Source organism: Conger conger, chromosome 17, assembly GCF_963514075.1.
Source record: "Conger conger chromosome 17, fConCon1.1, whole genome shotgun sequence".
Classification (NCBI taxonomy): Eukaryota; Metazoa; Chordata; class Actinopteri; order Anguilliformes; family Congridae; genus Conger; species Conger conger.
In genome coordinates, this window is record NC_083776.1 from 9,464,711 (window position 1) to 9,477,210 (window position 12,500).

Below are 12,500 nucleotides of genomic sequence, written 5' to 3' on the forward strand. Positions count from 1 at the left end.
CAGGGCATTCACACGCTGTGTACAGCACAGCACACCACCACAAACACAGAGCGAGAGAGAGAGAGAGACAGAGAGACAGAGCGAGAGAGACAGACATAGCATAATGCCAGCTCCAGACCAACCCATTGGTTTTTTATATAAGCACAGCGATTCTACACAAACCAAAACAATGAAAAAAGTAGCAAGAATGAGCATGACAACTGTCCAACGTAAATACAATTCTCGGAAAAAAAATAAAAATACAATGTTTAAAAACAGAAAAGAGAATGGTAACGTCACTACAAGGCAGTTGAGCATGTTGCACACATCTGAAAATAGACAAGTATATGAACCAGTCATACAGGTCGGTGGTTTGAAGGAAAAAATATGTATACATAGACCCAACACAAAGAAGGGGAAAAAAAAAACATCCAAAATAAACCAGAACACACCCCAAAACAAAAGACAGACAGGTGCTATGGTAATGTCCATGTTTGCCAGCCACACGGCAGATCTGTCCAGCGTGGGATCATCACCTGTAGGTTTCCGTTTAGCACAGCCATGGAGCTGGGCAGGCCTGGGCTGCCTGGCCGCAGGTTTTAACACGCTTTTCCGGATGGGAGAGCGCGCCTGACTTTCTGTGGTTTTAGTAAATTCAGACTTCTTAATCACAGCTGTCAGGAGGAGAGACAGAATCAAAGGGGGAGCGGACAGGGAAGGAGGGTGACAGACACACGGTACACCATGACGAAAACACCATCCTTTTTTAAACCGGGTTGGAAGCGTGTGATCGCATAGCTGTGGTAGAGTCCCTTCGGGTGTTAACTCCAGACTTGATCCACTGCTGGACACCCTCATGACCAGGGATTCCCAAACTCTGTCCTGGAAACCCACTGGGCATGCTGTATTTCATTAATGAAACTGCTAATTAATGGCCATTTGGTCACATTAAGACCATATTATGTCAGCAATAGTGATGTACACTATGAATAATAGATATTCCACATTTACATCCCAGAACGGATCAGTCAAGACCAATGAATGGCTTCATTCTCTGTAATATTTTATATGAGGAACGATTCCTGCACAAAGAGGTTATATTTTTAGTTGATTCAATTGGCAACTGGAAGCTAACATCAGTTAGGTCCTATTTGCTGAAAGAGTATAAAAGGGCTTATGACTCTCCTCATCATATATTATTTTGTACATAGTAACCACTTCTGTACAGTACAATTCTTCTGTTGACTCATAGTGTTTACATTCAATGTACTAAGATTACGGCTGTCTTTTATTTTAATTCAATATTAATTTTATGAAGGAGGATGTTTTCACAGTATGTCAGAACAGTAACTGCAATTTAAAGGACTGTGTTTTCACCATGAACCGTGGGAACAAGTTTGAACAGTTACAGGGAAAAAAGCAAAAAATAAATGTAAAAACACACAAGATCTTTCAAAACATGCAGTACTACCAAAACCAAAAACAAAGCAAAACAACCAAAAACAAAGCACATAAAATGTATATACACTCAGTGAGCACTTTATTAGGCATTTATTAGACTTATCTTTTAGATTAATTAAGTCTTCTGCTGCCTATCCACTTAGAGGTTTGACATGTTGGGTGTTCAGAGATGCTCTTCTGCATACCACTGTTGTAATGTGTGGTTTTTTGCGTTACTGTCACATTCCTGTCAGCTTTGACCAGTCTGGGCCTTCTCCTCTGACCTCACTCATTAACAATGTTTCTGCCCTCAGAACTGCTGCTCACTGGATGTTTGTTTGTTTTTCTCACCATTCTCTGCAAACTCTAGACTGTTGTGCGTGAAAATCCTAGGAGATCAGCAGATTCAATCCACCATGACTGGCACAAACAATTATTCCAGGGTCAAAGTCACTTAGATCACATTTCCTCCCCATTCTGACATTTGGTCTGAAAAACAGCTGAACCTCTTGACCACATCTGCATGCTTTAATGCAAGTAGTTGCTGCCATATGTGCCCACTATGTGTATATAAAAAACAATAGTAACAAAAAAATAGAATACAAAATATTAATCATAAAAAGTAAATAAATAAATAAAAACTCGGTCACAACTGAAGCAAAAACCTTTTTTCTTCTTGATCTCGTCCCTAGGGGTGGAGCTGGGCTCCTTGCGGGTGGATCGGCGGTCGGGAGTGGACACACGGGCTTTTGCGCGACCTACGACCTTATCCTTCACCCGCTTATCCTTTTCCGTAGGCCGCTTTTTGACGGGACTTTTTTTGACGGGACTTGTTTTTGGGAGGGGTTCGATTTTTTCTGTCATGATGCTCCTATCATCATCTGCAAGCCCAGAGAAAGCGTAGCTGTGAACTCAGATGGTCAAACACAATGGCTATGGCTGATGGCCAGCAGCCCAAAGTTTTCACATTCACATTTCTATTCATACATAAATATGTACGAACAATAATACAAATACAGTAATATATTTTTATAGTTTATAGTTCTATACAAATTAATTTGATAAATAATGCTTTACCGTAGTTACAGCTCAAAAGAAGAATAATTCAACTAAGTTTTCTTGGTCCTACCCTGAGACAGTTGGTCTGAGAGTTTGTCAACAAAATGTAACATCGGCATACAATTGTGAGTCAGCTAATGTGACAAAATGGTGAAAATAAAAGTTACCTTGAGTATCCACCCAGGCGCTGTCTGTGTCTAAGATGGAGTCATCAATGGTGGTCTCATCTTTGTAGTCATCATAGGTCACCGTGCGGTGCTCACTTTCTGGCGCCAATGCTTTTGCAGGTGAGACTGGGACTTTGGGTGCCACAGGGGCCACAGGGGGTTCTGGTATATCCAGGATCTCCTCCAGACTGCCTTCCTCCAGCTCTGCTTCCTGTGCCAGCTCGACAGACTCCTCCTCTTCCTCCTCATCCCGAGGCACCTGTGACTGGTCCACCTCAGGCGGAGCTGAGAAGCGTACACTGTGTCCCGGCTGCTCCCCCTCATCGATGGTCTGCACCACGGTGATGAAGTCGTCCTCCACGGTGACCACCGACTCAATGGCGGCGCGGGGTTCCAGTGGCTCATCGGCGGCCGCCCTCGCCCCTTCTTCCTTCTCCCCTGTGAGCTTCTCCCGCTCTTTCCCAACCGGCGCTTTGATATCCTCCATGACTATCTCCAGCTCCTCAGCCAGTGCCGCATGGTCCTCCTCATCCTCCGTAGACCCTCCCTGGACTGTCGTGGTGACCGGCTTGCTGACAACCTCTGGGGGTTTCCCTTCAGAGGTGCGGACTGCAGGAGGCCCTACTTTTGGTGTGACCAAATCTTCCTGCCGGGGCTTCTGTGGTTCGTGAATGCCAGCCTTCTCTTCTTCTGTGGTGCTCTCCACCGATGAGGCCGGCGAGGGTCTGATTGGACGTGCGATTCTATCTTTCGCCACTCCAGTGAGCTGGTACACATCCTCTGCATCCACCTCCTCGTAGGCCTCCTGGTGCACCAGGTCCGGCTTTTCCTTCACCTTCTCCCTCAGCTCCTGCAGCTCACGCTCCTCCTCCACACTCAGTGGCCTGTTCTCTGTCTCCAACTTGTGGATTTTACGCTCATAAGCAGCCATTTCCTCCTCTTCCTCTATCTCCTTCTCTGATTTTGTCCCCTCAAGGGTGACAGTCACCTTCGGGGGAGAAAGGGGCTCGGGGCTGGATGTGACTGGCAGGAGAGATCGGGTGTCTTCAGAAAGCAATTGACCAGAAATGGTCTGCTCCTTGGTGTCACCAGTGACCCCAGCCTTTAGATTCAAATCCTTTACATCTTTTGCCACTAGCTCAGCTTCGTGTCCTTTCACCCCTACATGTGGGGCCTGCAACCCCATGAGCCCCACATCTGACCCCTCCTCGGACAACATGGTGGGAAACATTTGGTGGGGGGACTGCATTGGGCTCTGAATGTCGGCAGGTGAGGGCATTGGGCCAGAGTACTCATTGAAGACACAGTACCCAAGGTCATCCAGCTGGCTCTCCCTCTTTGCAACCTTTTGGCCCTTATCGACCAGGCCCATCTGGGCCAGGGACTCTGCAGTGAGGGTGGGGACGTCAGACTTCCTCCTCACGGCCTCCGGGTCGGTGCTGTCAGATGTCCGTCTCGACTGGGCGTCAGCCAGGTCCAGCATCTCTGGGAGGTCGGGCGCTATCGCTGCCCCGTTCTTGCAGGAGAACCTTGCAGGCACAGGTGACTCTGGCGACTCCATCTGGGGGCCGGTCTTTGGGCTGGTCACCGCCGCAGGCGGCGAAGAAGGCGGGGTGGTTACAGAGGCAGTGGTTTCCATGATGGGGGGTGGGAACATAGGCTGCTTCTCCACACAAGGGGTTGAGACTGGAAGGTAGTCGGTGGACTCCAGACCGCCCCCGCTGGGGAAGGACAAAATGTCAGTGGCTAGTGGGGAGAAGTTCCTGGGCCCTCGGCCCTGGATGCCCCCCTGGCTCATAGCCCCGATTTGGATGTTGAGCGAATAGCTCCTCTGCTCCAGGGACAGCTTCCCTGGTGAGAGCCTGAAGTCGTCTGTTCGCTCCCCTTGCGGGACAGCATGTAGCTCATCTGCCGGACTCTTCTTGGCCTCCATTTTGTCCTCCAGGGACTGTGTCTGCGCCAAGGTACTATAGCCGATTTCGGCAGACGGGGGGGCACTCTCCAAGGTCTTCTCTCTGGCGTCACTCAGCTCGTAGTAACCCTCACCCTGGATCCCCCTTTCGTCTTCCTTCAGAGCCGAGGTCTCAAAGTAAGCGGACATTCCGGATTTGTCCACAGTGCCCGAGAGGTCAACAATGTCTGAGTGCAGCTTCTGCCCCCCCACAGCAGCACTCTCTTCCTTTCCTTTGTTATTCGAGGGTGCAGGCTGGCAGGCCACTTTCACCTCCTCACTCCCCGGCCCTCCAGGCATAGCCGGCTTTCCATACATTCCCATATCACCTTCAGTTTGGCGGCCTGTGTAGCTAGGCGAGGCGACGAGGCTGCTGGTCTCCAGCACCTCCACAGAGGGCTGCTTCTCAGCGGTGGTCCTGGGAGCATTTTGGTCCTCGGTTTCCGCAGCCAAATCCGGCGAGAGGAACACGGGGCTTTGGGCGATGGACCACTGACCCGGTCCAAGGATGTCTGGGCTAGTGGGAGGGGCCTGCTCACTGCTTGGCCTCCCGACCTCCATCTTCAGGGCTGTAAGCAGATCTAAAGTAGTCTTGATTGCTCTTGAGTTATATAAAGCTTGAATGCAGCTTGCAGCTGCCCACAGACTAAACAAACAGCATTACAGACAGGCAAAGCTGGGGCCGCTCCTTGCTAAGCGCGATGCAAGGTGAGGTCACTGCACAGGTGCAATAGGGAATATAAGAGCTCATGGCCAGGAGTGATGACATGGAGTTGGGCATATCACTGGGGCAGGGTATTGGGGGCAGAGCCTTGGTGGTGAAAATGGATGAAGAATGATGAAAATGGATTTAATGAATGTTTGTCTGATGTCCCTGGGGGGAGGGCCATGGAGGAGTGTAGGAGGTCTTCAATAAATTACATAACACGCTCATTTGCTGTATTATTTGTAAGGTTAAGATTCCCATATAAATAACATTGATTATGGGACTTGGCAACCCACACACTGCAGTATGTAAATTCATTCGAGTACAGGCAAAATACCTGTAATATACCTCTCTCAATTTTCTATTTCTCATTTTCATGTCAGAAAAAATAACATTTCAAAAACTAAATTAATACATGAAGAGAGCAGCATCTTTGTATTCATCAGTTGTGAAACACACTGTACGCTGCGCAATTCACTGTTGATATGCTTGTCACAGACTCTGCGCAGCAATAGGGAATTCCAAACTCAAATGAACATGTCTAACAGTAATGCTTGACATCAATTTGGCCATACTGTTCAGGACCAGAAGTTATTTTTTTAATAAAAAAAAAACAATGAATGAGGTACAATAGAGCAACAAAAATTTACAGAGGACCACCAAAGCAATCAGTGCTAAAATAACAACATGAAATGAAAGCAATGAGATGAACAAAGAAACAAAGGAGAAAAAAAAACAAATCAAACTGTAGACATAAAAAAATCAGAACAGGAAAAGCTGAAACAAAAACACAGTTGAATTGGTGGATTTGCATTTAATCCTGTACATAGACAATGGATGACTGGATAAATCCACAAGTTTATCTGCAATGTGGCTGGCAAACGGACACTGAGCTAGCGATGAGTAAAAACCACTAAGACAGGTTGATCTGGAGAAAAGCATTTGCAAGCTGCGCCGATGGAGAAAGTGCAGAATGATTCAGAGGCAGCCGTGGCCATTGAACAAGCAATGGCTGAGAAGACGTACAAACATGAGAAAAAGCAACAGAACAAATAAGAAAAACAAACAAAAACAGCAGCATCGTGTCATAGGTCACAGCCTGGATTCGCCCATTAAGCAGGGTCTCCCGTCAAGCCTTTTTTTGCCAAGCAGCATTAGCCAAGAGAAGGAAAACTGACCTCAGACCTTATGTAGTTGCTAAACTTGCACTCTGGAGAAACAGGTAGGAAACATGCAGACTTTTTTGCGGAAGGGGGAGGGGGGACACACCTTCCTGATCGCACGTTTCCAACAGGGCCTTGTGGCCCGTTCCATTGGGGGCCTCTGCGTACGCGCTAGCTGTCTCGGCCTGCAGACATGGCTGACCCTGGGCCTCGCCTAAGACCTCTGCCTGCTCTAAGAGCTCCTCCTGAGGCCCCTGCTCAGACTCCTCCCCACTGCTCTGCTGCTCTTGCTTCTCAAGAGCTGCAGCATCCGCTGGAATCTCCTCTTCCTCGTCAGCCGCTGTAACAGCCTCTACGGCCTCTTCTTCTTTGACAAACGGGGAAGAAGTGGAAACATAAAGACTACAAACAAGACAGACTTGGGTCACACAGATCACACTATCAGTGAGACACTTTCAGCTCAATGGGCAGCATTAGACTTGTAGCTAGATTTAGTGAAATGCACCTGATGTGTCAATCGAAGTATAACGCGTCCTTGACCAATTAACTGCAGTGTAATCTGTCAAAATTGGCATGACTTAAATGAAAGAGACTGACTTAGAAATTAATTCCTATTTCAATTTGATTTTAAGTTACATGGAGGTTCCTCTTACCTTCCCACATCAGTTCACACAGCATTTAGAAATGAATGTTTAAGAGTAATTAAAGCAATGAAAGTAATTATTTAGGCTTAATCACAGTGTGGGCTAACAGAGAGGCCCTCTGTGATTTTTTTTTAAAAGGCTGCAGGTCAAAGAAATGGAAGTGTGTTCTGTGACATCACAATTGACTCCCCCTGGTTGAAATCCATCTTGATGATGTCACATGCTATAGAAACACAGAAATGTATAAGAACTAGAAAGGAAATTTATTTCGCTAGCGTGTTTATTTAAAAAATTTTCTCCTCTTTTCTCTGGTAGACCAGCCTGAAATGTAACGTGAAGGTGGTCATTTTGCCTCTTTTGCATGGTGTAATGATGACCACTGCAACCGCTGGCTGGCAACAACTGCTAAGTTAGCTAACCCTCTATTAGCTAGCATTAGCAGCCAGATTTGTAGGTAGCACAGGCTACCATGAAGCCTGTTGATAAGTGGTAGCTTGATGAACATTTAAAATAAAATAAGCCAGAAAATCGTACTTTAGAAAAGAACAGCCTATTGAAATGAAGCTGATTAATTGATATCCTTATTTTATCCTTATTCCTAGCATCGTGAAACATTTTTGACTAACTCTAGCAATCCACTGAATGTGGGTATTAATATCATTGCGATAATAAAAGTTATTATTCTTTTCTCGGCCACCGAATGAAAAATTATACTAAAATGCATACTAAAAAACAATACAGACAGTATCCTACTTGTATAAGAATAGCTGTTTCCCCCAACAGCCAGAGCCAGAAAAATGTTTTAAATGTTACGATTACCATAGAGGGGGCTTTTGCAGAGCTCAATGTTCATAGAACTTCAAGGTCGTGGTCGTTATCTCACGTCAGCGCCACTTGTGCAAATATCAAACAGAACGGGCTTGAATTTATTTACATAACCCTGTTTCCTTTCCGGTTCTTATTCACGTCTGCGTGTAGAGAACTACAGTAGCCTAGGACACAACAGGTCCAATCCCCCCCCTTCATTTTATTCCTCTTCATTAAATCAGGGTGATGCAGACATCGCACCCTTTTGTGATTCATATCAGGCTAGTGCCCTTTAGCATAGACATTTACTGTCGTCAAAATGTTTGCACAGGCTTATAATAGGGAATATCCATATAGGCTACGTACATGTTATGTACAATACACTTTTGACAGCTGCAAGCAAATTATGGGCGGAAAATGACAGCTAAAGACAGAAGTAGGAAAAGCTTAATGGTGAGAGAAACAGAAATAGAGTTGATTGGCTGCATGGAGAGATAAGCCATAATAACCGATAATGCATGCTAAAGCCCTGTAATACGTCTCTAGGCACTAAAACAATCCATCATCTGGCAATTACAACTGATTTCCCAGGTCCGTTTGCCTCTTGTAAGGAGTACGGTGTTACTGAAAGCATGAAGCTCTCATATATATTTATTGCAGTAAATGATATATACAGTGTATACAGTATGTGCACTATACTGTATATTTCTATACATACTAATAAAAACCTCTCTCAGAAATAAAGGTACAGTGGAGGTACATTTTTGTTCTTTACGGAACAAATTCCCCAAATGTACACAGTAATGTACTAATGAGTACTAATGAGTACCTTTTACACCCAAAAAAAAGATGCAAATGAATTATATATTGCTGGCTGGGGCACACTTTTATGTACCTATAGGGTACCACCCCAGTGACAAGCATTTGTACCTTTTTAACACTTTTCATACAGTGTATGTTGCTGTTAGCAAACGGAAAGGAGCCAGCAGCGATACAATGCGTAGCCTGCCACGAGCAGTGAAGTGAATGAACCGACTGCTGGTTTATTCTCATGGCCTTTTGCTGCAGCGACTCATGCCAGGTCTAACTGCGCGGTGCTAACAACAGTAGCCCTGTAAGCGCTTTTAAATGGAGCGCGCATTCAAATGCTGACACACAGGTCTTTCCTGTGTGTCATTTTTAGTGCGGTGAATTCCAGTTTAATCTATTTTTGTCATGAGCCACACATCCATGCATGGAAATGAGCAAGCGATGATCACACGCTGAAGCAGCACTTTAAGAAGACAATGGCGGAGTTCTTTGTGTGCACGCCTTCACTAGATTGATGCCTTTATTCAAGGAGATTTATTGAGGTCCCAAAACTGTCTGACGGGGAGGGGCTCCTCCCGGAAAAGGGCCCCTGATTAATTTCTCTGAGAATACCATTTTATTTTTCTTGTTACTGCAGAGGCCTACTGCTGGCTGTATGTGGCAGTGCACCTACCGAATGCAGGTCTATCGCATGGCAATACTGAGGGCTGGCCTAGATTTAGAGTAGACTGTCAGTGGGCGGGGATAATCCAATGCAGTCTATTCAAATGGGGAGTTACATATCTCTGTTGCCTGAAATAATAAGGTCAAGGATATAGCTAAGTACTGCCTGTTTGTCCTTTGCACATGTGTGTGTGTGTTTACTGTACGTGTACACACATTCTTGCTTGAGCACGTTGCGTGTGTTTGTGTGTGTCTGTCTGCATTCCTTTGTTTGTGTGTGTGTGTGTGTGTGTGTGTGTGTGTGTGCGTGGCGGGGTGATAGAAAGAGCTGAAAGTCTTCCTGTGATCTACAGCAGGTGCACATCAGCAGGTGGGACGCATGAAGGAGGAGCTGGGAAGGTGGGGGTTGGGGTGGGGCAGGGCGGGGTGAGGCGAGGTGACGCTGGGTGGGGGAGCGGGACACAGCGGCGGTCTGGACAACACCACGGAATCAGACAGAGTTCAGAGGCCATGGAGTGGAGGAGAGCGAGCGCATGAACCTTATGGCGCATGTGCAGTCTTTTCCCAAATCCGGCCAGTCATATGCAGCTTCTGCAGTATGCGGTCTTACACGCACATCTTATATAAAATGCTCATTTAACATCTCTGCTCTTGCACAAGCAAGTCTGTCCACACACAGCACAGTTTAACAAGCGTGAATATGTTAAGAATACAACCACACGCGTTGATTTGAGCAACTAATTGCAGAATTCTGAGGAGAGTCTCTCCTTTGCCGTCTCCAGTTGGATGACTCAATCCAAGTAAGGTGAGAGCCTTGGAACAGATCACAGTGAGATTGAAGAAACCCCAAATGACTCGACCGAAATATGGAAAAGAACGAATACACACGGATAAAATAATCGACATGTATACCGGAACAGCTCCAACCTGGAGACAGTGACACAGACGAAGAAACAGGAGATGGGGGGCGGGTGGGCGTACGGGAGACAGGAGAGGAGGAGGGGAACAGGAGGAAGAGACGAGGAACCATGCGAGGTTCACCTTCGATCTGTCTAAACGGGACGGCTTGGCCCGACGGGCGAGAACCGTGCCGACTCCACTCTGGGCTGAATAAGGGGTGCTCATAGTACTCCTCGTCAGAGTGGGAGGGGTCATCGTCAGGCACAGACACCGAGATGGAGGGGGCGAGGAACTTGCACCTCTCCCGAGAATTTTGGAAGCGTCGGAGAGGGACTGCCTTCTCCTCACCCTCTACGTCTATGAACACACAGGGAAGAGAGCGGCAGGGAGATCCCAACAGAGTAAGACACAGGAGACGCACGGGGGCTACGTCACCCGCACTGTCGGGCGACCGGACAACCAGACAACCAGGAGACAGAATGCCCAGTGATCAGATGACCGGAGAACCAGGTGACAGGATGACCAGACACCGAGATGACTGGACACAGAGATGATCAGCCACCCAGGTGATCTGACACCCAGATGACCATTCACTCAGATGACTAGACACCAAGATGACCAGACACCCAGATGACCATTCACTCAGATGACTAGACACCAAGATGACCAGACACCCAGATGACCATTCACCCAGATGACTAGACACCCAGATGACCAGACAGCCAGATGACTAGAAACCCAGATGACCATTCACCCAGATTACTAGACACCCAGATGACCAGACAGCCAGATAACCGGACATAGAGTTGACCGGACACCCAAATGACAATTCACCCAGATGACTAGACACCCAGATGACCAGACACCCAGATGACTAGACACCCAGATGACCAGACACCCAGATGACTAGACACCCAGATGGTAGAAACCAAGTGACCGGAAACCCAGTTGACCTATAACCAAGATGACCAGACACCCAGGTCCAGGCACGATTGCCAGAGACACAAAAAGCCGTGTGCAGAACTGCCCATGCTCAGGATTGGTCTTGTATCTGCCCTGTCAAAACCCACCTTAACACCTCAAAACATCTCCATAACAAATAGAGGGCTTGGCAAGTGCACTGGAAGATGTATACATCCAGTACATGGCAGGATGTAACCCTTCTGAACATTTTGTGCCATTTTCCTGTCTCGTTACCAAAAAACTTTCTTTGGTAGGCAAGTAAGACAACTGAGTCATATCAGAGGAATTTCTACTAGAAATAAAATTAGAAAGTGAGGCGAAACTAAAAAAGGAGTGATTTTACTTTTGTCTCTTGAGGTAGATATTGTTTTATCCTACAAAAGGACTGAATATTATGCTTACATTAATACATAAGTTTCACAGACACAGACTAAGCCTAGTCCTAGACTAAATTCAATTTAGTTTCTCCATCCAAAACTGAATTTAGTCCAGGACTAAGCTTAATCTTTGTCCATAAAACCGGCCCTTAACCCTATGAATGTGCATGTGCAATAGTGCTATTTAAACACTGTTTAGTTTACTTTAAATACGAAAGTATGTTTTGAAGGACAGGGTATACTGCCACCCAGTGCATGGCATATTCCAATTCCTGGTTCTGACGGTCAAGTGACCACTGGACACAGACATAGACCAGGCCCCAATGAGGACAACTTGAAGAAAAGAAAGAAAGGGAACAAGAAAGACAGAACAAATACAGGGGGCCACAACAGGAAGAACATGGACAGAACACTACAGCACAGTACCACGAGACAGACCAGGAGAACAGAAACAACAGCTACCTAAAAGACATGAGGGGGCTGCTGAGGGCAATGGGCTGTAGGGGGAGGGGAGGGGGGTGCAGGGGGCTGTGGGGGAGGACACGGGTGGGTGGAGTCTGTGACATCATGCAGGTGTGACAGCTAACGTTCTGAGAGCTGTGGTCTGGGCAGGTCCGGGGCGGAGGTGAGGGGGGGAGGTAAGGAAGTGCACGCAGGGGTTTGTGTGGGCGGGGGACGGGCCATAAGGAGGTGCGAGATGGAGGTCAAAGGACAGCTCTCTCGGTTAAAATCGGGCAGAGGAATGGAATGAGTAGGAGGATGTGGAAGATGACTCCTGTTGTGGGAAAAATGACACCAGGATGATTTCCTCCCTGTCCCTCTCATGACCAAGGACATCCAGTGTATCCTAATGTATGCACCAGTGTCCAGC

General features: G+C 46.8%; 1 protein-coding gene across 5 annotated transcripts in view; it reads right to left on the reverse strand.

Moving 5' to 3' along the window:
* map2 (microtubule-associated protein 2) overlaps positions 1 to 12,500 on the reverse strand; it is a 98,367-nt gene that overhangs the window by 17,633 nt on the left and 68,234 nt on the right. For all 5 annotated transcript variants that reach the window (XM_061225909.1, XM_061225908.1, XM_061225910.1 and 2 more), the window contains exons 7-11: positions 10,431 to 10,646; positions 6,572 to 6,832; positions 2,646 to 5,165; positions 2,085 to 2,300; positions 516 to 653 (exon numbers count right to left, since the gene is read on the reverse strand). In XM_061225909.1, coding sequence (XP_061081893.1) covers positions 516 to 653; positions 2,085 to 2,300; positions 2,646 to 5,165; positions 6,572 to 6,832; positions 10,431 to 10,646 — 3,351 coding nt within the window. The remainder of the gene's footprint in view (positions 1 to 515; positions 654 to 2,084; positions 2,301 to 2,645; positions 5,166 to 6,571; positions 6,833 to 10,430; positions 10,647 to 12,500) is intronic.